This window comes from Pelmatolapia mariae, linkage group LG2 (assembly GCF_036321145.2).
Source record: "Pelmatolapia mariae isolate MD_Pm_ZW linkage group LG2, Pm_UMD_F_2, whole genome shotgun sequence".
Classification (NCBI taxonomy): Eukaryota; Metazoa; Chordata; class Actinopteri; order Cichliformes; family Cichlidae; genus Pelmatolapia; species Pelmatolapia mariae.
In genome coordinates, this window is record NC_086228.1 from 32315145 (window position 1) to 32340795 (window position 25651).

Genomic DNA, 25651 nt, shown 5'->3' on the forward strand with positions numbered 1-25651 from the left:
TTTATCCTCTCACCAGACTCAGCTGTCAAACGTTGATAATCCACCATCAATTCAACCAAACATTTGGCAGATCTGTACACCGATGAAAGGTGGCGATAATGCGGGCGGAAACCCGTACACGCAGCATTACCAAAAAGAAGCGATACCCACTAGGTGGCGGTAAATTACTTACAATTGGTTTGCCACCCGCCATTAAGGGCCATAGAAGAAGCAGCAGCAGCAACAGAAGAAGAAGAACCATAGCAACGATTAAATAACCATGGCGGTCACAACTGTAGTCAAGTGCGATCCAAAGTTCTTCTATTTATTTCTCTTGCTTACTGTCGTTACTTTAAACACAACAGAGAGCGACTTTAATACGACCGTTTTTGATACCTACAATTTTATTTATAATGTTACTGAGAGTTATCCGCGTACACAGCCTCCAGTGTCTGAGAGCACGACCACAGCTCCGAGCTACAGCACCGAGATGCCGAACCTGCCTGCCGTGCCCCTGCCAGTCTCCGGGCACCTACCCACTCCTCTCACCAGTGGTAACTTGTCGCTGTGATTTAACCCCAGTTTCTACCCCAGTCCCCCCGTTTTTAGCACATGTTCACTGTTTTTCTTTGTCCACTAAAATAGCTTTTAGGTAATTCAGTTTGCCAGCTACTTTCGGTCCCTTAGATGTGAACACATTCAAATTAAACCCAAACCCATTATACAACTGTAACTAGGATATCTGTTCTCTCAGAGGTAGTAAGGAAAATGTTAAATGAAGATATTTTAACGTGGCGTTTGATCTGATCTTGTGGTATTTTATGTTTTCATTCGGATAGATCAAAACTTGGGATGCTCATTAATGCCAGGTATATACAGACTCTTTGTTTAAGGAGAGCATGCACATGCGCTGACACATAGACCTGTGTATGAATAATACGACTGCTCTGACATTACTTCTACATAACGTACACATTCTGAGATTTTGGTGTTTCTTTATTTTTAATAAGATCCATTCTGAACTCCAAAGTTGTTAAATTTATTTTGAAATAATATTCTGACATGTTACCTCTTCCCAAAATGTTTTACCCTCCTTTACAGTGATCCTTTAACCTCTCTGAATTTAGTACATATTTTCTAAATAATTATTGAGCTTGTCAGCATTTAACACCAAGTCCCACTGACCAGTTGTTCACAATTAGTCAGAGTAAGAGCTCCAGTGCAAGCTCATTCCCAATCCTCTCCTGTGATATCAGTTTTATTTATGTGTTTAGCATGAATTAAAATGTGATCAAATAGGGTGTGGACAAAATGAACTACATTATGCTTAAAGGTTTTCCTAATATGTTGCCTCTTGTGTTTATTAATGGCTTGAACATTAAACCTAGTTGTACACACAACTGCTGTTTTACATTTGTACCATTTGTAATGTATTGAATGCATTAAGACTGTTCATCATCTAGAAAATATGAACTATCTGACCTGTGTATGTTTGTGTGTGTGTCAGCTGACAGGTTATGTCCCTGCGATGAGCACATGGATGTATGTGACATCAACTGCTGTTGTGACAGAGTGTGTAGTGAGGATGTGCCTCTGTTCACGAGTTGCTCATATCCCACTGTGAGGTATGTAGAAGTCCAGCTGAAAACTTCTCTTTTTCTACTAATGGGCTACAGTGGCAGTTCACAAAAATAGATTTTTCTCCTCTTGGCTCTGTGTTGTATAATAAATAGTTTGCTTGGATATAGACAGATTTTGTTAGAATTTTTTTATGTGCCAGTGTGTGGTATTGCTGTATTTTATATTTAAAAACAGTGGTTGATGCAAACAGGAGCAAAGTAAGCATTTCTTTAAGTTTCAGCTTGTTAAACAAGTGGTTTAATAAAGGACTCTTATTGGCTTTGTAGTGGCTTTGATCGTGTGTGTTGCTGTCGTCCACAATAGAAAAACATCACTCCACCTGAGTTCACTGAGAGAAATGTTGGCTGCTTTGGCCAAATTGTAAAAAACAGTTTACATGCACACATGCCCCCAAATATTAAATAGTCCAAACACATCAAATTTTAGCCCTGCTTTCTTTCCATAGCCTAATGCACTTCCTTTAATAGGACTAAAAAAAACACTCAATTAAAACAACTGTTTGTTATTGAGGGTCAACTTCAGCTACAGAAAAACTCATAAATGTGACTTGTAGAAGAACCATTAATCACCCAAACTGACCATCAACCTAACAGTTTAAAAGTTAAACTTTTAAGAAATGTTATTACTGAGTGAAAACATTCAGTGGTTTGTATGCTTGTTGTCCTACTTATGGACAGCTGACTGTGGAAATGTTCATGCACACTGCACTGACCTTATCAAAGCAACAGTAAACAAATGGCAACACTTGGTCTTCTCTTGCTAAAAGATGAAATCCATAAAAATGTTTCCCAGTAGAGCAAATAATTCAGCAAAACATTTGCATTTGTCTGCATGTCCATAGTAATGAGCTTCTTCTTTGTCTTTAATCACTTTGCAGTGGCAGCAAGCAGATGTGCAGCCATGATGTAGCATTCTATTCTTTAAGGAGAGCAGCAGATGGTTATTCAGAGCTGCAATCATCTGTTCAGAAGGAGACCAACTACGACATCTTCTGCATTGAGTCACAAAACCGTAAGTGAGCAAATGGACTTTTATGGAGCGTTAGAGTAAACGCTTCAAGAAAACATTTGCACATAAGTTTGGTAAAGTTAAAAAAGGCAAATTTAACAGTTTGTTATTTACAATATTATGTATAATAGCTTCCTTAATGACTATTTTGGACTACAAAGCTCATGTCAGCTAGTTTCTTTTTATCTGCAGGAGTTGATGGACTGTCGTATCCCTCTCCTGCTCTGCCAACTGACAGCAACTTTGTGTCGCTTTTTAAACAATTCACCAGCTATATTTTCGGTTTAGAGAAGGTTAACCAGGTGTCCTCTGTAAACCTCCAGACCTCGGGTGGATATCAGGTGAGCCTCTGTTTGAAAGGAGTAACTGCTTATTGCTCATGTAGTATCAGTAAGTGTGCGTTTGTCCACATCAAATCAGTCAGTGATTTTTTTTCTTCTATGGACTATCATTAACATATGAAGGTATGTTTAGTCCAGAACATGTGAGGAACTTGTTTTCAAAGAAACTCAGTAAGAACACTCAGTGCACTCCTTCATAGGTGAGTCTGAACTTGCCATTTTCCTGTCTGTTCATTCTCTGCTGATGCTTTGGCTTTTCAGTATGGGGATGTGATTGTGACGGCAGGGGCAGCTGGACAGAGAGAGATCTTGCAACTGCCAGCTCCCGGTGTCACTGCTGATTGTGTGGATAACAGTCCTGCAGGTAATGCCTTTGTACTTGTAAATTATAGAAATTAAGATGTATTCATTATTATGACATCATCACTTTTAAATATGAGTAGCAGTGTTTCCACTGACCACTGTAGATTTACCTGGACACTTGAAAAGAGAGGGGGAATTAGTTTTTTCTGCAGCCTGTAAACTCACCACTTAGTGTCACTCAATCCTATCCAGAGTTCTTTAATGTTGTAAACATTTGCAATTTGCAAACTACTCCCCATGTGGTAGTGAAACTGAAGCAGGTAATGCAAACTGGAAATGGAGGCTTTTTGCCTTCAAAATAAAAAGTTGCTCCTTTTAAATGTTGGGGAGACCAAAACAAAATCTGGCTGGATATCTGTACTGATGTTGACTGACCAAGTGTAAAGAATGAAATGAGGCCATGTCATTTGATGCAAAATTATCAACCTAGAGAATTCAAAGACAACCCAAAAATCAAAGTGAAAAAGTCATGTGGCAAAAATTTCATTGCAGCATCTAAGAATATTACTCAGAAGCTGGCATCGCCCGCATGTGTTTGTATGCATGCCTGACAACGTCGGGGCGTGCTTGTAATGAAACAGTGGTTGGTGTCCTAGGGGATCTCCTTCCAGATCTTAACCTGGGCCTCACTGAGCTCCTGGACAGTCTGAGGTAAAACCTGGCAGTATGGGATGGACTGAAACATGAAGTAAAAAACAGGACTTACTGTATCAGCATACGGTGTGACAGTGGGTCCAAAGATTTCATCCTGGATTAAATCTTTCTCTACAATCAGGACGCCCTTGCCTCGCCTGTAGAGGTCTGTGCATCAATCCATTGATGTGCTTATGCAGACCATCACTGACCCACCACCAAACCAGTTGTGCTGAACGATGTTACAGGCAGTATAATGTTCTCCAAAGCTTCTTTCATATCTATCACATGTGCCCAGCATAAACCTGTTCTACTGTGTGTAAAGCACTGGGCACCAGTGGTAGACCTGCCAATTCTGGTATTCTATGGCAACTCCCAGTCAGGATACATGGCACTGAGTGCAGGATCCACTAGAGGACGTTGGGTCCCCAGGCCACCGGAGACACAAAAAACCTTCTGGTAATGGCACATATTGACATACCATCCTGGTGGAGTTGGACTACTTGGGCAACCTCTGCAAGGTCTAGCCTAGTGTTATCAGTAGTGAGAATGACTCTAGTCCAATGCAGTGAAAGAACAGTCACAAAACATGAGGAGAGAAAAACTGCCAGAGGCCTCCACATAAAAAACCCACACCTGTTTTGGGAGTTGTCTCATTGTTGTCTTTAAGTGCACCTGTAATTTCGTTAACAGCAACTCTCTCTGCTCCTTAACTGAACAGATCAGTATCCCATCTAGTTTAATTGACTAGATGCCATAATCTGCTTAAAACGTGTTACTTTCATTTTTTGGAGCATTGTGATATTTAACAAATATCACTGAAAAATGAATGTGTTAACCACTATACTATGCAGCCATTCTCTTTCTCATCCCAGTCTCCTTAAAAAAAAGTGTCAGTCTTTACTTATGCCCAGAGTTTGCATATTTACTGTCACTTTCTTATTGAACAGCAGTTTCTTTGTTGACATCCTGTAAAGCTTTATGAAAAGGATGAGAGGCTTTTTCATCAGTATGAATGATGTTGTTTTAGCTTTCCTGGTTTGATTTGCAGCTTTCCTAAAGGATCAAAGCAGTCGGTGCTCCCGTCGCGTGGTCCTGGATCAGGACTGCGGCCACCTGCCAGCCCTCAGCATGGATAGCTACACTGACACCCAGCTGTTTAGTGTGAGTCTCACATTTACTGAGCTACACACTGGTTGGCTCTTAAAAATCCACTCTTTAATACAGTGTATTGTTGAGGTGAAGTTCACTATACGCCCAGGAATTATAATGTCATTGAATTTGAATTGCAACTAATGAACAGCATGCACACCTGTTTTGTGTTCCTTAACTATATATAGTGTAAATATAGATCATTAATTAAAAAGTTTAAAGTGAAATGTTTTGTGCTTGACAGGATATGAGCACAGATGCAGCAGTAAGTATCCTGACCTTTCTCTATTTGTTTAACTCTGAAACAGTTAGTATGTTTATCAGAGTTAAACATACTAACTGTACTAATTTATTAGTTAACTGATAAATTGAAAAAAAAATCCAAGTTAACAAGATGAGGTCACAGACTCTTAAATGTGTTCATTAAAAACAGTGTAGATGTTATAAACAGTTAATCTGACAAAACAAACAACCTATATACATTAGCTTTGTGAATGTATAATAGGCACTAAGTTTTTTTTCTCAGAGATATTTTTATTAAATTGAAGCAACGAAGAAAAAGAGATACACACAGAATTATTACATGACAAGCAAGTAGATTTCACAATGGTTGTTTGAGCTTACATAATAGAACACAGATTAATGACACATTCACATATCTTTTAATTGCTTGTGTCAGTGGCACTGAGTTTTAAACATTTGTGTTTGTGTACATATGTATTTGCAAGATTAGTTGATTAAGCAAACAAAGCTGTAGAAAGATTCTCTGTGATGTGAAGATTTATATTCCTTTATACTTTTTGATACTACCATTGCACCTAATTTCCAGCTGTTTCCATTAAAGCTACAGTCATGGTATAAAATATACCCTATGCAACTTCTAAGACTACAGATTGACATTATAAAAAACTTTACCAAGTTTAAAATTAGGTAAATACAATATAATTTAGCAAAAACTGACCCAACACGCAGAAAAATAATACATTTCATTTCATGATCTGAAACGTGACAAATAATAAATCTAACAATTTTTTTCATAGCACTGTAGCTCTTGAATTTCTGTGAGCATTGCAGGTTCTGACCTTGGGGTGAATTTGCTGGGGCATCCAGTTCTGGGAAAATTAGAAAGTACCTTGAATGTTTGCTCCTGTGACAAATATTTCAATTTTAGATTGTTTTGCAATGGCCTTCATAACACGTCCCAGAATGATAGGCAACAAGAGTTGCTGATTTTTTTTCTCCTTATCATCGTGTTAACAATCAGCTTAATCCTCTGGACGAGCAAAATGTCTTAATTTTTGTTAAATACATAATCAATATGGTATAATATGTAAAGTTTATTTATTTTAACCATGACTGTACACCCCTAAATTTGGTTTTGATGCCCACTAAAATCCTTTAATGCACTGCCAACTCAGTAATATTAATATAAAACCTGGCTCAGATAAACTCATGGTGGTATGTAATGCATAAAATAACCAAAGAGGTGATAAAATCTATGTTCAGAATCTTCCCATGCCAAACACCCTTAGGTAGACCAGGACATTTAGTAAGACAGACAGCTGACAGCTTCTCCTGATTGTGTCTCCTTTGATGTTGCTACATGTTGTAAGTTGCACAAACAAACTTGAGGTTAAGTGCTGCAATGCAGTGACAGGAACAGTGGCACAACTTTCTGCTCAGTTCCTAAAGAGCAACTAGTAATCACTTATTTTCACATTAACATTCAGAACACAGTTGTGTTTTAGATTACTATTTACTGAGTAGTATTTGCAGCATGGTGTGCTGTTTAAAAATGTTATCATGTTAGACAGCCATTGGCGCATTCTGTATTGTAGTACAATAGTTTTAATGTGTCAGAAGTTCAGAAACACAGTTATAACAAGTGTGAACAAATCTAAATGAAGAAAAAATGCTTAACTGATATGAGTCCCTGCTGTTGCTGGAGGTTGTTCCTGTGGTGGTGTCTTCAGTCATCCTACAGTCTGCAGATCACACTCAGACTGAGCTGAAGATCACAGGTGGAGAAAACATCAGTCCTGTTCTCATCAACCTCACCCTCTGTGGTAATGTGGTGCTGAAGGTGAGTCACACACACTGGAGTTTATTTCTCACTTCCAGCATGAAGAAACGGTTGACATACATATTTGACATCCATTAGCATACAATGTTGATTGAGTTACATAACATAGTTTAATAAATATAGCATAAATATATTATACAGTGATACATCCTGTAATGTTGTTAATTCGTGACATTTAGTTCTACTGAGTCATCCACTTTGTTTTTTCTCCTGTAGAAAATATCACACCTATCTGTGTTGACTTCTTTGCTGTGCCCTCCATAAACACAGAAGATTTTTTTTTCTGAAAAGTAAAGTCTTCAGATGTGACCACATTACACTCTGGTTTAAAATTGTGTGCAATAGTCAGAAATTTCCTCTTCCTGTTTTCTCTTTTCTGGATGATGATTATCACGAGTCCATGTAGCCACTCCACACAAACACACAGGCACGCAGTCATTTCAGAGAGATGCAAAAGTCTGGACATAGGCACGCACGCCCAGACATGCCTCTGTTGTCAGTTATATTTGGAGGTGGGATGTGAAAGTACATTGAGGCAATTCATCCACCTTGAATTGTCAGTGCCAATGTTAGCTAATATATGACACATTAGAAAATCATATTAAAAACAAAACAAAAAACAAGAACAAGTCTAATTACCACTATCATATAAATCAGTATCCTCAGTTTATCCAGAGATGTTATTTAAGGAAAAGTGATGGCACTCTAAGAATCCTGCATAGAAGTTTCTGGGACAATTGTGCTGTCTCGTAGCTGTCCCCAAAAACACAATCAACTTTCCAAAAGGGAAACATCTTATGCTTTTCCAGTGACGCGTGCACCTAATTGTATTTCCATGTCTGGTGCCATTCCCTTACATCTAAATGAAGCAATCTAAGCAATACTAAGTCTTTATTTGTTAACCACCCCAACACTTCTCCCTATTTAAAAGTTATATGCAAAAATAAGTTAATTGAAAGTGTGTAATTAGAAAATTATGTCTCCTCAGGTTCTCTATGTGATAAAGTACAACCCACATGGTAAGATAGAAAATGCAACGGTGTCTGTGGTGCTTGGATTTGTAACTGAAGCTGTGCTGCATTTGGAACAGGAGTTTCAGGTCACGTACATCCAGGTAGTATATTCAAACAAACCTATCTATGTGTAATGGTTTTTTTCTCTGCATGGGGAAATCGTAAAGTCATATTTTTATTTTGGAACAATCAGTCACAAATGTTTTAGCCCCTCACAAAAGCTGGCTAAAATATCCTTATTTAAGTAGCGTGTGGGTGAGGCTGCTTTGCCAGAATTGTGTACATGAGATGATGATGTTAAGGACAAAAGTGGGATGTTTGAGTTTACCTGTACATATCCTAATTATCTGAAACTTTGAGCATTTTAATGAACATTCACCACTGTATGTGACAGTAAACAAGGGAAGCAGAATAGGTTCAACACAGCTTGTAGTTATATTACTTTGGAACCAAAAAGGTTTGACTTCAAAACTATGATTGCCAGCTTGTCTTCTGTCTCTGTGTTGTGTACTTCCGCAGCTATTCACTGGTAGAGATCAAATCAGGTGCTCTTAGAATGAGGGGATTTGTTGGTTTCACAGATTTGTTAGTTTTAATTGCTCTACATTTCTTCCTTCTGAGAAAGACTGCAAAAAGTGTTTAGTAATTTAGGAAAACATGTTACTCCTTGACCCTTCACTAAATCTGAGTAATGCTCTGTGTTTTGTGCCTCCTAAACAGGCAGATGGGGGGGACGTGAATGTCCACTACAGCGGAAATCCAGGTTATGTGGTCGGATTGCCGCTTGTGTCTGGAACAAGAACAGCCGAATATCCTTTATCTGGATAAATGACAGATTTCCCTCATTGTTGTACTACTGCAAGCCCATTTCTGTTAGCGTAAAAACAAATAAATAAGATAACAATTTTTTTGTTTAAAAAAAAGTTTTATAATAAAATATTAAAACTATAAGTAAAAATCAATTTTTTTGAAATATTAATTTCCCATTAATATTTCAAAAAATTTTAAGTATGAAAATTTGCTGCGAGATTTCAGACTGGCTTGTGGTTCAGAGTTTCTAAAAGTCAAAAGGGAGGAAGAGCTTTTAGCTCAGTTTAGGTTCAGGAGACAGACACTTTCTCTACTTTTAAGATAAAGAAAGATACAAAATATAGGCACGTGCTAGTTGAAAACTTTCCCAGGACAGTTCTCCATTATCCTTTTTCATTTCCCAGGCGTTTATGTGCCACTACTGCATGTCATAACTTTTGTTTTATCTCTCCTGTGTCTTTCTTTTTAAAAATTTGTTCAGCGTCCATGGTCTCTCCATGCGCTTTACTATCAACCCCTAACTAGCCGTGGCAGAGTATGATTTTGTTGGAACTTTCTGTTAAAAGAGGGTTCTTCCTTCCCGCTATCACCGAGTGCTGCCTGTAGGGCATCATCTGATCATGTACTGTTGTTGGCTCCTTACCTTATTATGTGAAACACACAGAGACAATTGTTGTTGTAAACTGAAGCTCTATAAATTAAACTGAATTTCAGTGGTTGATGAAAGATGTGTAATGTTTTGATGTTCTCTAAGAACTAGGATTTGTCCATAACATTCCTCTCCACTGGGATTGTCAGAAGCATTGACCTCAGAGACACTCTGTCTCTGCTCCTCAGCACTGAGGACCAGGACTGTCTGCAGGGTCCACATCAGCGCTCACCTGTCCTCTTTGGTCAAGACTCTGTGTCTGGCTGCCTGTTAAGGCACATCATCCTCACATTTTATTTATCACACTTAATGTAACAAACGCTGTCTGTTTTTTCTTTAAAATTTCTGATGGCAACTTTTTTCGATCCTGCAGGTTGGAAGATGGTGTAAATTGCACTATTGTCTCGCAAGAGCTTCTAGGAATTTTGAGAGGATTTAACTATCCTTATTATGTGGCTTCCTTTGGAAACTCCCGCCTGGACAATCTCCTGGACTGGGTGCAAATCAAGACCAACTTCAATCCCACAGTGAGTGAGGTCATACAAGGGGCACAGTATCTTACGATGATCACTGTCATTGCACTGTCTTAGATCACTTCATGATGATCTAAATTGAGGTCTGAGGTCTTAAACAGAAGTGAATTCACTGTCAAGCATCATGTTTTTGACTTGTAGGAAGCTCCAAGTTGCAGCATCCCATTGTCACTGCACTTAGAAATTAAATGGACCAATTACGGATCCTTCATGAATCCTCAAGCACAGATTGTGAGCATCAAAGAAGTAATTCAGAGCAACACCAGCAGTTTGGTAAGACATAATTTCTGTCGGAGCATTTATAGCAGAAAAAAAACTGCAAGCATAGAGAATCATTTGTACTGTGTGTATTCTCACACAGACCCTGTTGTCCAGAGGCAGCAGTATCCTTCCAATCAGAAGCTCAGTGGCCTTCATCCCAGTATCTGCTGCTGCTCTTCCTGGTTACAGGGCCACACCTACCATCAATGCCAAACTGCCCTTTGACTTCTTCTTCCCTTTTGTTTGATCCAACTGCAGCTTTCACTTATTTAAGCGTCCCCATAAACACTGGTACAGTGTGTGGTCATCACTAGTACTATTATTGGACCATCAGTCTGGAACTGTGTATTGTGTGAATAATGTACATGTGAGTTTTCCCTTTTTTATAATAAAATTTAATACATGGTTTCACATTCATTTCTCAGTTCTTGAAATCAATGGTTTAAATTTGTTCTAACAGATCATACAGAACTCCAAAATCACATTAAGATGTAGTTTTATGTACAAGTTTATCATTCTGCATTTCACTTATTTACAGGTGCTTTAGGCTTTATGGCATGAAAATCACTAACATATATATACTGGAAATTCATGATGCAAGTGCAGTCCCTTAATTTGTCTCCATCACCACAAGGACAGGAATGATGACATTAAATCTCAGTGCAGTTAGTACTAAACCATTAAATGTTCTGTAGCATGTGGGTACAAGTAGCTCTGCAGCAGTGAGCTTGTTGAGTTAGACATCTATGCCGTGCTTCTTGAGGAGGGCTTTCAGGTTGTCGTTCTCTTGTGCCTACAAACACAGATAAGAATCACCTTGTTACTCACTGTAAGCCTTCGTGCCACATACTTAAGCCTTCTGAGTAACAATATGAAGACTTTCGAAGTGGATCATACAACAAGGAGTGAAGCCTAAATAGCTAAATAACAGACACACCTTTCTGTATTACTGCTGTGAAATTTACAAAACAGACAAAGTGAAATAATTAAGTTAGAATAAATATATCTGATATTCCCCATGGCACAGAATAACAGTCACCACTTCTTCAACAAGAAAGGAAATAACAGACAACAGTACTGGTTTTGTTTATAGATGCATTTGAATATATACTGTGTATATAATTTATATATTTTTTACTTAATTTTATTGAGTGTCTGTATCTTCTTAGCTGTTTTACTGCTACAATGCCAATGAAGATTCTGATACTGACCTAATGTGCATGGAGATTTTATCAGTAACTGTATTCATCACTCAGTCAGCATAATTACACTTTGGCAGTTCTGCCTTCTACTGCCTGAAATCCAAAGGAGGACTGAGTGTGTTGTGAACGATCTGCCATCATTACTGCACAGTTTTTGTGGAATTCCAGGCCTAAAGAGTTCCCCCACTGGGACTGTCCATTTGGGAACTTGGTGTTTTAATTTGTTTTAAGAGGCAAGCTAACTAAGGATAATGTTATCCTACTGTAACTGTGAGCTCATTAACATTAAAAAACAGAATGAAAGAGTGACTAGAACTAAACAAAGCTTTAAAAAAAGAAAAGGTCAACTTTACAGAGTTTGCTTTCGTTATGAGTTTGGCTCATATTGGTTCACTTTAGCTCCCTAATAATGCTACTAAAAGAGTCACCTCTCTGTCCTCACACCAGAAGGAGTGAATCTAAAGTATGAAGCTTTTCTGACTTTACCACACTTCCGGAAAACTCTCGAAGTTGAATCCTGAAGCAGTGAATGAGGTGACATCTCTACTAAGAACCTGAGTGACCTCGTCCTCAAGGTCAAGGTCAGATTTTGTGAACACAAGAACAAGGCTAAGTAGCACGAGGGCATCTACTAAAACTCTCAGACAAGCTTGTAGCCCAGTGACATTAACCAATCAAGGTCAGAGGTCAGTTTTTCTGAAAATCTGAGGATTTTTGAATTTATACCATAGGTGCATCTACTAGGAGGCTGAGGAATGAGACCAGTATTTTTATGGTCAGGAAGTGTGTCACTGGGACTTCATTCTCTAGATAACGTCACACAAAACAAGATAAGAAAAGAAACTGACTTTTCGGTAACCAGGCAGTAATCTGTAATCGCTGTGCAGGGGTGAAAGATTCCTGACACACTAAGCATCTCACAAGACAAGTAGTCCAAGCCTGCCATTAGCAGCAGTAATCTTCATGAATATTTGACCAAATTTGCAACGTAAGACATCACCAGTTTATCATTGCGCTCTTGTAGCTCAGTGACTCTTTGAACCAGGTGGTCATAGCTTTCCTTCAGCTTGTGAATCTTCTGGTCTGCACGGGTCTTCACTGACACTAGGATTCCTACAACAAAATAAAAAATGGTCAGCATTTTTAAACTTTGCCCTGCTAATCATGACATTTGGAACTTAACATCAGTAATTTTGATCTCATATAAAACCAAAAAACAAAACCTGCAAATACAACAATGTGAAAAAAATCTTGTGCTTTCTGAATAGTGACATCTAATGTATTTTACATTCCCAATCTGCTTTGCAGCAAGATAAAAATGTATTCTGTTAGCAATTTGAACATGAAGGAAGGCAAAATAGCGGACAATCAAAATGTGAATGTAAATGAAGACGATCATAAAAGAGAGGAGGCAAGAGGAACTCAGAGACATGTGATGTCGTTGCATCAGTATTATTTGGATAAGTCTGAACAATTACAAATTGATGACCTGATTAAATAATCAGAGCCATGACCGTTGGTTTATCATTTCATCCACTTCCTGTGAACACTACAGAGTGGCACTGACCGTTGATAATCCTGGCTACCCTCCAGAGTCGGAGCAGGATCAGAAGACCTATCCCATCAAAGGCGTCCTCATGGAAGATGAAGACAATGTCCAAGATGAAAGACACTATCACCACAAAACCATCAAACACCTCAAATTTGTGCAGGAAGAATTCCAAGCGGTATGCAAACATCTTCCCAGCCAGCTCCAACATGAAGAAGGTGAGAATAGCCAAGCTCAGGTAGTGAAAAACCTGCCAAACACATAACGGTGTAGTAAAATCTCAGTAATACCCATGGGATGTTTCTTAGACTGTGAAAAAAAGTTGCTTGCCTCTGGAGCAATGTGGCCATGCTCTAGCTTGATGACAGCCAGATCTATAAGCAACTCAGCCAAGACAAAGATGGCATCCAGGATTACCAAACACACAACCAACACCTGCAAGCAGAGACAGTTATAATGTCAGCTTCTATTACAGTTTTCAAAGTAAAAGAAAAAACTCTGGTGGAAGGTACTTGAGCTCAAAACCAGTTGTAGTTGAACTAAATCTAATATCTGACATTGTGCAGCACCTCAGTTCATCCTTTTTCTGAAAAGAAAATAAGGTCCTCTTGCTTTAAACTTTCTTGTCTTTTGCTGCACTTTATAGAGGACAAACATGGAAAAATAGCTGGATTATAAACTGCTACAGTTAAAAGGACGCTATTTCTGCATAGCCCATTGAATACCTGTGTTTCACTGTTCTATGGCATAATCCAGCCAATATTCAAAAAATGATGAGGAATCCTCTGAAACACTTGTTACGGGCTTGGAAACTGTGGACTATTCAGCCAGGGATAAAACCACCAAGCTTCTGATTAGAAGATGACCTCCTCTACCTCCTGAGCTAAAGCCACCCCACTGGTCAGAACAAAACTTCGATAAAGGCACGTAAACGAGAATGAACAGTTTGTAGGACTGGGGGAACCTATATAGATGAGAACCATAAGGAGCGTGTATGGCGGCATGGTCCCACTCCTGAAATTCTGTTTCTCCAAATCTCCAAAACAATAGCAGCCGCTTTAAAAGCTGTCCAGACATGACTGAGATGATGATCTCGAACAGAAGCTCAAACAAAGTTACACTGCATACATTTTTTTATTTTTATGGACTCTTCCTGGAATCGTTTGCCCACCCTTATATTTTTCTGTCATTGTAATAGCTTAGTAGCTTTGGCAGACTGGAAAGCTCAGACAACTGTTTCTTTGGTACATTTTCTGAAAAGACTACAGCAACATACCTGGAAACGTTCTGAGCTGTATAGCCTCTTGAATGAATCCCTAAATGTTAACGTCACTGGAAGCTGTCCCGTAGCCGGACTCAACTCCTCACTGGAAACATGCAGTTCTTCCTCGTCGCTATGGACCACATGCTGGTCCCCCACAGCAGTGAAATGCTTCAGGTACCGAGACATGATGGCAGGTTGAGGGAGAGGGATGAAGAGAGAGGACCACGTCCCACTTCAGCGCACCTTGGACAGAAGAACACAAGTGTGCGTTTCACTTTAAAGCCATGAAGTGTGGAGCCATAAACTGACATTGCACAACTTTATGAACTACAGCTTGCAAAATGTTGCAGGTTCCACTTAAGACCAAAGATGGCATATGTTCAAAATGCTGTATACCTTCTCTACAGATTTCTCCATGTTAGTCAATCCCAGTTTACTTCTCCTTTTTTAATATTTGCAACATGCTACTGACAAACCAACATTTTAGTATAGCATACAAAGGAAGCTGAGGAGCTTGCTTATCTATCCCCACACTCCACTCAATAGATCTGGAAGAAAAGGTCATAAGACTGGTTTGGTTATCATGAAAATCCATCCTATCAAAATGTCATGATATCAAGACAGAAGGGCTGTTGAGCCCAGAGCTCTACAGGCTAATGTATAGATTACGAACCAGCTATGGGTGCTCTGTTCTTAAACGATAATCAAGTGACAGAAGCACCAAACCCCAGACATTTTTGATTAACTTCAGAGCTAATAATAGTACATCTTACATCTTAAATTTACTACAAACAGTTCCGCAAAGGTAAATTTTAATTTCAGCTACTACTAATACACTTCATTTTTCATATGCGTTAATCTGTGATGTGATGGAAGATGTGCAGCAGAACACGGAATTTTCTAGTCTTACTCTAACGCAAATGGTAATTTTACAAGCGTTTTAAACTATACTGGTGTAGCACTTAAAAGTACAAGAAGTCAGAAAGTGAGCGTAAAATTTCCGACTACGAGATTCTGCAGCACTGAGCGCAGCTTTGTCGCTTTAGGTCTGCTAGATTTTTCTGTTTATGCGTCTCAGACGTTGGCAGGAGGCTGAAACTCGTGATAGACACGTTCATCCCTTTTACTTTTGCCAAGTAAGCATTTTCCTAATGAGAACAGCGCTGGCACGGACTCTGCACAGCGGAAGCTGCTATTTGGTATACACGAATAAACGGTGACAGCAGCTTACCTTTACCTTACACCTTCTCCTTTGGCACTTTCAACGCTCCTCTCAGAGCAAGTTACTCGGCGTCAAAAAAAAAAAAAAAAAACCCAAAGAAGCCCAAAACTCCGCCTCCGTCTTCAGACCTTCCTCCGCCCGATTCTGTCCACCTACCCGCCCCCGCCCGTTTTTTTGTTTTATTTGTTTTGTTTTATTTTGTTACCTAATATCAAACGTTTATTTCATTATAGCCCATTTCATAAAGCTACTTAGCATTATACAAATCTTTTTTGAGCAAAACTGAAATATTGCTGACAAAAAGCTCTAGAAGAGCTGCCCCTTCCCCCCGCTTGCATTGTTGCTCTAATTTTCTTTCTACTCCATAATACCAACACTAAGCGTTATGTTCGAATATATGTATGTGCTGATTGATTGATTTCTCAATTTCCATTGGTTTATTTATATTCATTATCTACGCGTGTAATTTAAACATTTATTTAAATCATCCTTCATAGTGATGATATAGATAATAATACAGTACCCTGTAACAGGTACCTTACAGTCCACACCGCAACTATTAAAGAATTTTGAATTATTATTCTTTAACGTGTTTTGGTTCTATTATCATTTTTATACTGAAAATACCCTGAACTGGTAAAAGTCTTCTGCCTTTGGTTAGATTGGTTAGGTATCAGTGGGCAGAGCCCTGTCATACAAAGCGGGATTTTATCTTATCCAGGTAACTTTGGGGTTGAGCATGGGATCGCTTCTTACAAGTGTAGATTGGTAAGCTTCAAACATCCAGTTTTGAGAACAACAGACATGAACTCACCACTGAAAAATCATTTTTGCATCATTTTTCACTTCCTACCTCTGCCAGGTGTGTTCTGCTGTGTAGCTCTCTTTGAATTTCTTGATGATAGTGCTGCCTTTAGTTCTGCACACTTGGAAATGTTGTGATAACTTTGCAAATCCTTCTGCTCTGTGAGCATCAAAAACTTTTTTCTGGGGGGGGGGGGGGGGGGGGGGTTGTTTTGGGCATGATACTTTCTCCGTGACAGCTCAAAGCCATGCTGAAGTTTTTATGCTGTGTGTAAATTGGAAGATAACCCTCAGTTTCAACTTGATTTTCAAGCTTTAACCATTACAATGTTAAAGCTGGTCATTGCACTGCAGTGGTTTGTGCTATGCCTCAATAAAAAGGTTAATTTTTCAGGGGGCCAATAATATTGAGCCTGAACATTTTTTTGTCCTGAAATTATTCTGTTATTGTGTGCAAATAGAAATATCTCATGCTTTCTAAAGAAAACTAGTATGTTTAGAAATGACATATATATATATCTGTATGGACATCTACAATGATGACCTGGCTTTTGTTCTTACAGTTTTCTCTGAAATATCTGATTTTATTGCAAATTCAAAAATCATTTTTGGAGGAGATTTTAACACTGTATTAAACATTTAGTAAATCACTCAAGTAGATCAGCAACTCTAAGGCATGTAGAATACGTCAAAAGAAAGGAAAATATGAAGGATTTTGGTCTTGGCAACGGGGACTCAAAAATGTAAAAAACATGGATTGTATTTTTTTTTTCTCTGCCATACATCAATCATTTTCACAACTGGATTGTTTTCCTACAAGCAATTCTATTATTGAAAAAAAAAAAGAAACTTACAGAAAATATTCTATCATTATGTTTCCATATACAGAACCCATTTTAAATCATCATCCACATGGCAGTTTAATAACCCCCAGATATGACAGATTTATAAAGACTTGGCTAACTTTATTCAAACCAATGATCTTTACTTCTAGAAAGAGCACTAATTAGGGTAGAAAAAAAATCATTAACTTCCCATAAAAGAAAAAAAAAACAGGAAAAAAATTGGAACACAATATTGAGTGAAAAATTGAACAACTAACAGACAGACACACAAATCCAAACGAAAAAACACTGAAAGAACTGCAAAATGCTAAATTATGACTAAATAATATTTTATCTAAAAAGGCAGAATTTTTGCTATAAGCAACTTTAATATAATAAATTTGAATACAGTATTGAATCAAGCAAATTCTTTGCAAATCAGTCACATTTCTGGACAACACTGTTAATTCAATTTACATTTATTTATATGGTGTGAACTCACAACAGTCACTTTAAGGCATTGGATTGTAAGGTAAATATCCTACAATAACAACAACAACAACAACCTCTTTGAGCAAACGGGAAGTAAAAACTCGCTTTTAACAAGAAGAAAGCTCCGGCAGAACCAGGCTCATGGACAGGCAGCCAGGAAGACAAGACAAACAACACACTGTAGAAGAGAGCCAAAGATTAATAATAACTAATGATTAAATGCAGAGTTGTGTATAAAAAACACAGTGAGTGAAAAAATAATTAGTTCTCTATTCATAAAAGCTGGACCTTTTAGTTATGGACACACAAAACCAAATGTTCAATAGTCATATATGAAACAAAAACATACAGTTTCTGCTTGCTGGCTGTCGTCTAGGCCTGCTTCTGTTGCCAGAAAAAAAAAAAAGATGTAACTGCTCATTGCAGGAGATGTTTTGTCCATGTGTCACACCTAGTAATAATCGATATGAAGTAAACACTGCTTTGTGCTCAATTCATCAATCGCAAGGCAAAACCTGTACAGGAGCTGACACTGAGTGACCAAGTGCAAGGAAGACAGAAGCAGCAACGGTGTATGGTGAGAGGAGAAGCTCTGTGTGGGCCTCCTACTCACTCTCTCTGCTGATAAACTGTTCCAGACTGCCAAATCTATGGGTCCAGTGTCAGAACTCTTATCGTAATTCAGGGGATGAGGACAGCTGTTTTCACTAAAAGGATGACCCTGGATTGGGCTGTACAGTTTTATACCCCAACAAGTATTATTATGACTCTCTTCTCCCGGAAGTGATGTGGCAGTTCTGCTGGCTCCCTATGAGTCTCTCAGTTCACATCCGACTTTGTCTCGTATCCTTTCCCTGGAAGAGAACAGAGAAGAGAAAACACCCTCCCTGCCTTGATTAATAATATTATCCTACTGATTCTATTTATTATCCAAGTTTCGGACATGTCTGTTCAGACTCCCTTGGCCCGGGAAAATATCATTCTGACTGTTAACTAGTTATGACATGTAAGCATGTTTGCACTGTTACGTCAGTCTCAATAATGCAATTCAGACATGGTGCTGAATGAAGCTTACGACCCTCAAAACTCTCTTTAGTGCCAACTCTTTAATGAGCACATCGCAATGTGTGTGCGTGTGAATATATATATATATATATTTTTTAAATCACTAGTAGAAAAGTGCTATATAAGAGCCAGTTTATTTAACATTACCCATTGCAAAGCAGATCACCACAGAGAAAGACAATATAGCTATAGTAACAGTAACTGTTCTCACTATGGCGAGGAAGGTCACCAAGCACTTGGCTGTATAAAAAAAAAAAGATGGCTCAGGGGTAAACTGTCCCAACCTGACATATGTGGTATCACCTGTTAATGTCTTGTATCTGCAATTTTGTACTTTTAAGTCTGTAGCCAGAATTCATGACCATAGGTGGGGGTAGGGACATAGACCAACCAGTAAATCAAGAACGGTCAGTTCTTGCTTCATCATGACAGACCAGTCCAGCATCTTTATCACTGCAGCTTCAAAGGAGCTCCCCTGACTCTTGAACAAGACCCCTTACACTCCTCCTTAAACCCTCATCTCCTGTACTCTGGCATAGAGCCTCCCAGAGAAGCTGAGGAGTGTGATCCCTGGAGCACACCCTCCGGATGGGAACCACCACCCCAGATTTTCATGTAATGTCTTAAAAGCGTGTCCATCTGCACAGCACTACCGTCCCGGGGCTTGACCACAAAGTAACTGTTTAACTACTGAGGTGACACCCACCCCCACCGATGGGCGAGTTAGCCCCCTCATACCCAGACCCCATTTCCTCTTACAAAAAAATAATAATAATAATATTAGTGGAATCCTCAAAGTTCCTTCCACCTCCTGACTATATCCTCAACTGAATTAAGCAGTAACCCATCCCTATCATACACCGTGTGAGTACAGCACTGTTATCCCCTCCTGAGTTGCATGATAGCTTGCCAGAATTACTTTGAGGCAGTCCAAAAGTCCACCTGATCCAACCCACCATCAGATGTTAATCAGTTGACAGCTCAGCTCCTCTCTTCACTTTCTATAAGTGTCTAAAAAAAAAAAAAACTGCATATCTGGTGCCACATGCACTTAGGGACATGTTTGAACATGCTGTTCAATTTGATACAAACTGATTTGCACAGAAGTCCAATAACCAAACACCATTTGGGTTCAGATCAGGAAGGCTGTTGCTCCAGTCACACGCTAAATGAAACTTTTAATAACAGGCAACAGAGTGACAACAGTCACCACACGGAACAAGCTCAAATAAGTTGCATTAAATAATCAGTGTAGATTATCACTAACAAACCTGCTAGCAGCAGCCGCCAATCTTAATTTTAACCCAAAGTAGTGTAGTTAAATTGGTTTCAAAATGTGGTCGTAGATATGAAGGTTTTAAATTCAAACTACATTAAAACAGCTTAAAAAATGTTATCATGATCACTACTATAACGCTATACAGATAATTATCTTTGATTTAATCAGAGTTGTATGCCTTTGCCAGCGTGTAGTCCAGTTGGTTTTATGGTTGGTTTACTGGGGGGTAGGGCTGTGCGATATGACCAAAATCTCATATCCCGATATTAAGACATCTATCGTCAATAACGATATAAATCACAAAAATGCAACATTTTCTGTAAATTCTGTGAATCTCGGGCAGCTCGACTTGCGTGAAGTGTTTCCAGCTGGGCATCAGGGACCTAGAGTCGAGTGTTTTAACTGATGCATGAAACTACATTTTTAGACATAGGTTGTAACGGCCGCCGTTTTCTTTGTATTTATTACACAGCGTGCTGCGGGGAAAAGCCTGTTCTAACGTGTGAGTCTAAGGTTTATTTTTTTAGCACCTGACGGCTCTTTTTTGCTTCTCATCCGTAAATACTCTGCATCTTTCACGTGATTCAGTTTATTTTGAAAAGTCTCAACAGGACCTTGAGCTTTATTGTGAAAGGTTTATGTGGAAAATAAACAAGCGGACACGCCGTGGTTTTACCGTCGTTGTTGCTAACGACAACGCATAAAAACAAGTGCTTGTCTGTAGTGTGGTTATATTAAATATAAGAGAAAGAAAGAACTTTAAGAAATTAATATAGCCACTACAGTGACCATCAGAATGATGAAAAAAATATTGCCGTAAACAGTTTATTTTGCGACACCACGAAACAAATGATGGCGTAAAATGAAACGATAGACGTTTTTAATATCGTCATGCGATATATATCGTTATATCGAACAGCCCTACTGGGGGGGTGAACACAGTTGTGCCAAAGTTTGTTTTTCTCCCCCCTACAATTGCAGTACTCAGGAACCTTCAAATATAAATTTATCACAAACATCAAATGTCTTGTTCCATTTAGGCATTTATAAAAGCAATGACACATTTCTTGTTCAGTTTATTCACCTTTTAAAGGGGTAGCTTGAAAACACAGAAAGTAGGGACAAAAAGGTTTAAGTACATTTCTCAAATAAAGATGATTCCATCACCATCTGGAGTTTGGAAATTATACCCAAAAAATGACAGTGGTACAACATTACATCTAGGCCAATAAAACAGACAGATGACAAATATTCAGCCAAAATGAGAGGAACAATTCATGCATTTGTTATTTAGCCTCCTGTACATTAATGCTTGTACCATTGTATAATCAGACTTCAGCACCACATCATCTTGCTGTTTTTGTTATGACCCCAAATGAGTGATGCCATAAACTTAGCAGTAAAGAGTTTACTAGAAAGCCGTTTCTCATAATCTGCAAACCTAGCAATTGACATTTGGTGGCTTTCAGACAGAATGTTGGTTTAAGGGATTTCAGCATTTGCTTCATTTTTCCAAACCAGAATTTACAGCCATCTTTTCTCTTCAAAACGCCACATGGAAAACTTGCATCTCTTAATCATTGAGCTCAGTTGCAAGATAACCTCAGAATTATCCAACTCAAAATGTACACTTGCTGTACTCCAGTGTAAAATGTGTGTTCAATATTACCTATTGATGCTGCTGTTTCGATTAACAGACATTAAAAAGGCAAACATTTTGATAGATCTGGTTTTAAACCTTCAAATGAGGGATTAGACAGGAAAATAAAATAAAAACCCTTGTCTTGAAATTTAAAGCCCCTGTGAGGTTGAGGTATGCAGACAGAACTCCACATCCTGACATGACATTTGCCGAAACTGGTCGATGTAGCCAAGATAGCAGTTGCATCCCAAAGTCATCCAAAACTGCCTGTCCAGATCACTGTCGACACACAACACCAAAGCACAAGTATTACTATTATTCAATCTGCACACTGAAGGTAACTAAACTATTACCAGCAGCATGTTTCAGGCCTTCAGTCAGGTTCTGGTAAATGGTTTTTACTTAAACCTGTGCCAAAGTCCTGACTTTCTCTCCCAATACTAAGATTCTCCAGCAGAGATGAGCCAGTCTCTGTCAGAGCAGTACAAGATTGGGTTCACACCATTTCTCCACACTCTACATCCTTCATGTACATCACACATACCTACAGTCAGTCAGCATGAGCTCCTTGCAGCATAATGTGTTATTATTCAATAATCAGTGCATACAGGGCAAAAACTTAAATACAAGTAAAGGTTGTCAGTGAGACCCACCTTCAGTCTGTAGATATCAGTACCACAGATCCTCTGCCTGCAACACAACCACAACCACTATTATCTCATCTATTCACAACAGCCTTTATGCTCAGCGCCAGGCCAGTGTCAGTCTCAGTGTAATAACTTTAGATTTCCCACACACCACCCACCAAGAAACTGATTTGAATTGTCCAAGAATTTCCAGCCAATGTGTCTGGCTGGATGTTCCCCTTCCACAAATGACTGATCAGTGCATCCCCATCTGAAACTCATGCCACTTTGGATGGAGTAAAATCTGAGTAAGCAGCAACATCTAGCTGCTGTAATGATGTCAGTCTGTGGCATCAGTTGGTCCCTGTTAACTACACTAGCTAAGAGTCTGAAGATGTGAACATGACAAGACTGCTAAATAGTTCAATGCAGAACACTTCTATAAACTGAATTAATAAATTTACCTTTACGCCTAAAGGCAAGCAGTGTGTAGTTCTATTCCATTGCCAACACTCAGCCATCATGTTTGTTTAACACTGGGTGCCAGCATGCCTGCAAGAGAAAACATGAATGCAACATCAGGATAGTCTCACATTTAAAGTGTTCACATTTAAGGCGTTTTTAATTTGTCTGCATCTTCAGACTCAAGACAAAAATCATACATCATCTGAGAAGGGATCCACTTTAAAGTGAAAACGCAAAGGAAAAATAATGCAATGGCACAAACCATATTCACATCAAGCCCCATTTTCTAAACTGAAGTCAGGGAGCACACAAACATGCCAATTTATTCTTATGTTGGCACAGTTACTTCCGCTAGCAGACTTCTATGGCAGAATATTTGTGAGAACAATGGAGAAATATGTAGATCTATTTTGAAACAGACAGTTGCAAAGGGAACCCCCCCCCCCCCCCCCCCAAAAAAAAAATCTCATTACAAAAATGGAAAGTTTATCTAGTTTAAACACTTTCAATTGGCATTTTCCTTGCCCATGTCACTCAGTACTATAAAAGCTATACACAGAATTAATTAGGCAAACGGGAAAGATTTATTTTGTTGTCTTGAATAGACCTGCCCCCACAAATTTTTTAATTGACTGGCTTTCATATAGCCGTTTAATAGCCAATAAAGCACTTTCTAATTGATCATTTAGTTTTTCTTGGAAAGGTTTTATTCCCAAAAGCAGATTTCTCACAGTTAAGCCTTAACCGTAATACTTTAAATCTAAAAGACTTACCAACTAAAGTCACTGCCTGTGGTGTCCGTTCCGTAGTAACAACATGGCGGTGCCGCAGAAGTGTCCACTGCAGCCTACTGAACCCACTGGGAAATAGAGAAGCGCGAAACCAGTTAAAAAACGTCCGGCATGAGAAATACTGAGTGGTAACAGTAGACATCCGTCATTGTTTAACACGCTGTACTTATTCTCTTCGTACATTGTAACGTTGCTCCTCGCACAGGAGTAGCCCACAGACTGGTTGTTGCACATATTTTTTGATGCTGTCTCCCATCAAGAGTCCCCAAGTAACCGCGGACTGCCATTGCACTACACCCGCTCTGCGCAGTCATAAAACTTTCGAGTCCTGTTTTAACACAAATTTGCGTTAAAGTAGAAAACCGCTAGTTTAGAGCATTGAGTCATTTCTCTAAATGCAGTATTCTCGCATGTCGCATGGATAAATTACACTCTGTTTAGTCTTTTTCCTTGTCAACGCACCGCACGGGCCTTTACTGAGCAGACCTCACCATACTGAATTTTACTCCTTCTGCACCACATCTTCCGGCTGACTGAGAGGCAGACCATGCGTCTCGTGTCAATTTATTAAGCGCGGATACCGCTGTGCATTGTGGGACAGGAAGCTCTTCCATCTTTTTTTTTTTTAACCTTTATTGAAAGAAATTATCATATACAAAACAAGTCAAGGAAACAGACCAGTATTGAAACAATTTATATTATAATGTTGATGAAGCAAGTCATTTTAACTTTAAAGGGAGAAAATAAAAATATCTAGGGTATAATAATAAGGAACATAGGCCTTTTGACACAGGCAGGAATATTCAGAATAGCAAGTACTTTGTGATTTTACAGTATAGTACAGCAGTTTTTTTTAATTTATATTAGAAATAAGCCTAAGTGACTTAAAATAATGACAAAAGTAATTCAAGAAGACGGTAAACAGAGGAGAGGTATTTTTCCACTTACATGAATGAATAAAATACTTACATAACACTATTACAAAATTGACAACATCTGAGATTTTAGAATCCAGATTGTCCATAAAGTAAAGAACATCCTTAGATGTGAAAGAAGGTATATTGGAAATTCTGAGTGACACCCAAAAGTATATTTCAAACCAAAAAGCATTAACATACTGACATTTGAAAAATAGATGCTCTAATGTTTCTGGATCGGAAGAACAGAAAACACAAGAGTTGGACTCTAAATTAAACCTTTTATACAGGAATTCTCCAACTGGATAAATGTGAATACTTTAAAGTATTTGCGATAAGATTTAACAACGGTATGGGTATCGCTTTACAAGCCTTATTATAATTATTAAATGAAACGTCATTTTTATATTTATCAATAAATTCTTCGTAACATAGCAAGTTTCCGTTTTTGTCAAGAAGATCAAAAATAAAACATACAACCCTATCATACCAGTTTGATTTAAATAAAGACTTCTTATTGATGGCTATAACCCTATTATTCCACATCACAGAATTGTGAGGTGAAAAATTGTGGGTGAAAATTAGTTTCCCAAAATCCAAAGCTTGCTTATTAAACTACACAACTTAAGAGGAATCTTAGAAAATCGCATTTGAGCAAAAAATCTAACCCCCCGACCTTATTAAAGAGTTTGTTTGGAATATGGTACCACACAGATTGAGGATAGGAAATGCAGTCGTTTAACCATGTGAGCCTGAATGCAGCAATAATGGATTCAAAGTCTAAAGCTTTTAAGCCCCCATTTTCATAGTCTTTAACCAATTGTGATTTGCGTATATAATGCGTTTTATTTTTCCAGATAAAGCTGAATATAATAATCATTTTTGGAGATGTAAAAATTGAATAACAGGGGTATATGAGTCTTGAAAGTCCTTATGCTTTAGACAGTAAGATACGACCTATTATGGATAAAAACCCCTCAATGCAGTTTCTGTAAAATGTTGACTTTGTTCTACAAAGGGGGGGAAAAAAAGAAAAAAAAAGA

General features: G+C 38.4%; 2 protein-coding genes and 1 long non-coding RNA gene across 6 annotated transcripts; 1 reads left to right on the top strand and 2 right to left on the bottom strand.

Moving 5' to 3' along the window:
* The first annotated feature begins 246 nt into the window (after window positions 1–246).
* LOC134645404 (tectonic-1-like) lies at window positions 247–10877 on the top strand. Its single transcript, XM_063498828.1, has 14 exons — window positions 247–533; window positions 1487–1604; window positions 2498–2631; window positions 2821–2969; window positions 3231–3333; window positions 5017–5129; window positions 5362–5382; window positions 7066–7200; window positions 8189–8314; window positions 8934–9022; window positions 9810–9947; window positions 10046–10199; window positions 10347–10478; window positions 10567–10877. The coding sequence occupies exons 1-14, from the start codon at window positions 260–262 to the stop codon at window positions 10711–10713; spliced, it is 1833 nt and encodes a 610-aa protein (XP_063354898.1). The 5' UTR covers window positions 247–259; the 3' UTR covers window positions 10714–10877.
* A 51-nt stretch (window positions 10878–10928) lies between these two features.
* hvcn1 (hydrogen voltage-gated channel 1) lies at window positions 10929–15828 on the bottom strand. 2 transcript variants are annotated; one of them, XM_063498848.1, is made up of 6 exons: window positions 15719–15821; window positions 14494–14724; window positions 13548–13652; window positions 13236–13467; window positions 12669–12781; window positions 10929–11259 (listed from the first exon to the last, which is right to left on the bottom strand). In XM_063498848.1, the coding sequence occupies exons 2-6, from the start codon at window positions 14665–14667 to the stop codon at window positions 11203–11205; spliced, it is 681 nt and encodes a 226-aa protein (XP_063354918.1). In that variant the 5' UTR covers window positions 14668–14724; window positions 15719–15821; the 3' UTR covers window positions 10929–11202. The 2 variants fall into 2 exon arrangements, with proteins under 2 accessions (XP_063354918.1, XP_063354910.1); XM_063498840.1 differs by having other exon boundaries at window positions 10930–11259; window positions 15713–15828.
* A 5398-nt stretch (window positions 15829–21226) lies between these two features.
* LOC134645427 (uncharacterized) lies at window positions 21227–24248 on the bottom strand. Of its 3 annotated transcripts, none has more exons than XR_010096556.1 (6): window positions 24154–24248; window positions 23873–24019; window positions 23674–23759; window positions 22900–22987; window positions 22463–22499; window positions 21227–22088 (listed from the first exon to the last, which is right to left on the bottom strand). It is a non-coding gene; the product is annotated as an uncharacterized LOC134645427 (long non-coding RNA). The 3 variants fall into 3 exon arrangements; XR_010096555.1 differs by having other exon boundaries at window positions 24122–24242; XR_010096557.1 differs by having other exon boundaries at window positions 24183–24239.
* Between the last annotated feature and the right edge of the window lie 1403 nt (window positions 24249–25651).

What these genes read in the sequence shown, in the direction of transcription:
- LOC134645404 (XM_063498828.1), top strand. Translation starts at nt 260, where the DNA reads ATGGCGGTCACAACTGTAGTCAAGTGCGATCCAAAGTTCTTCTATTTA. An exon ending in CTGCATTGAGTCACAAAACC is followed by an intron (nt 2,632 to 2,820) that starts GTAAGTGAGCAA and finishes TTTTATCTGCAG; the next exon opens with GAGTTGATGGACTGTCGTAT. An exon ending in AGAGCAACACCAGCAGTTTG is followed by an intron (nt 10,479 to 10,566) that starts GTAAGACATAAT and finishes ATTCTCACACAG; the next exon opens with ACCCTGTTGTCCAGAGGCAG.
- hvcn1 (XM_063498848.1), bottom strand. Translation starts at nt 14,667, where the DNA reads ATGTCTCGGTACCTGAAGCATTTCACTGCTGTGGGGGACCAGCATGTG. An exon ending in ATGGCCACATTGCTCCAGAG is followed by an intron (nt 13,468 to 13,547) that starts GCAAGCAACTTT and finishes TGTGTTTGGCAG; the next exon opens with GTTTTTCACTACCTGAGCTT. An exon ending in GGTAGCCAGGATTATCAACG is followed by an intron (nt 12,782 to 13,235) that starts GTCAGTGCCACT and finishes ATTTTGTTGTAG; the next exon opens with GAATCCTAGTGTCAGTGAAG.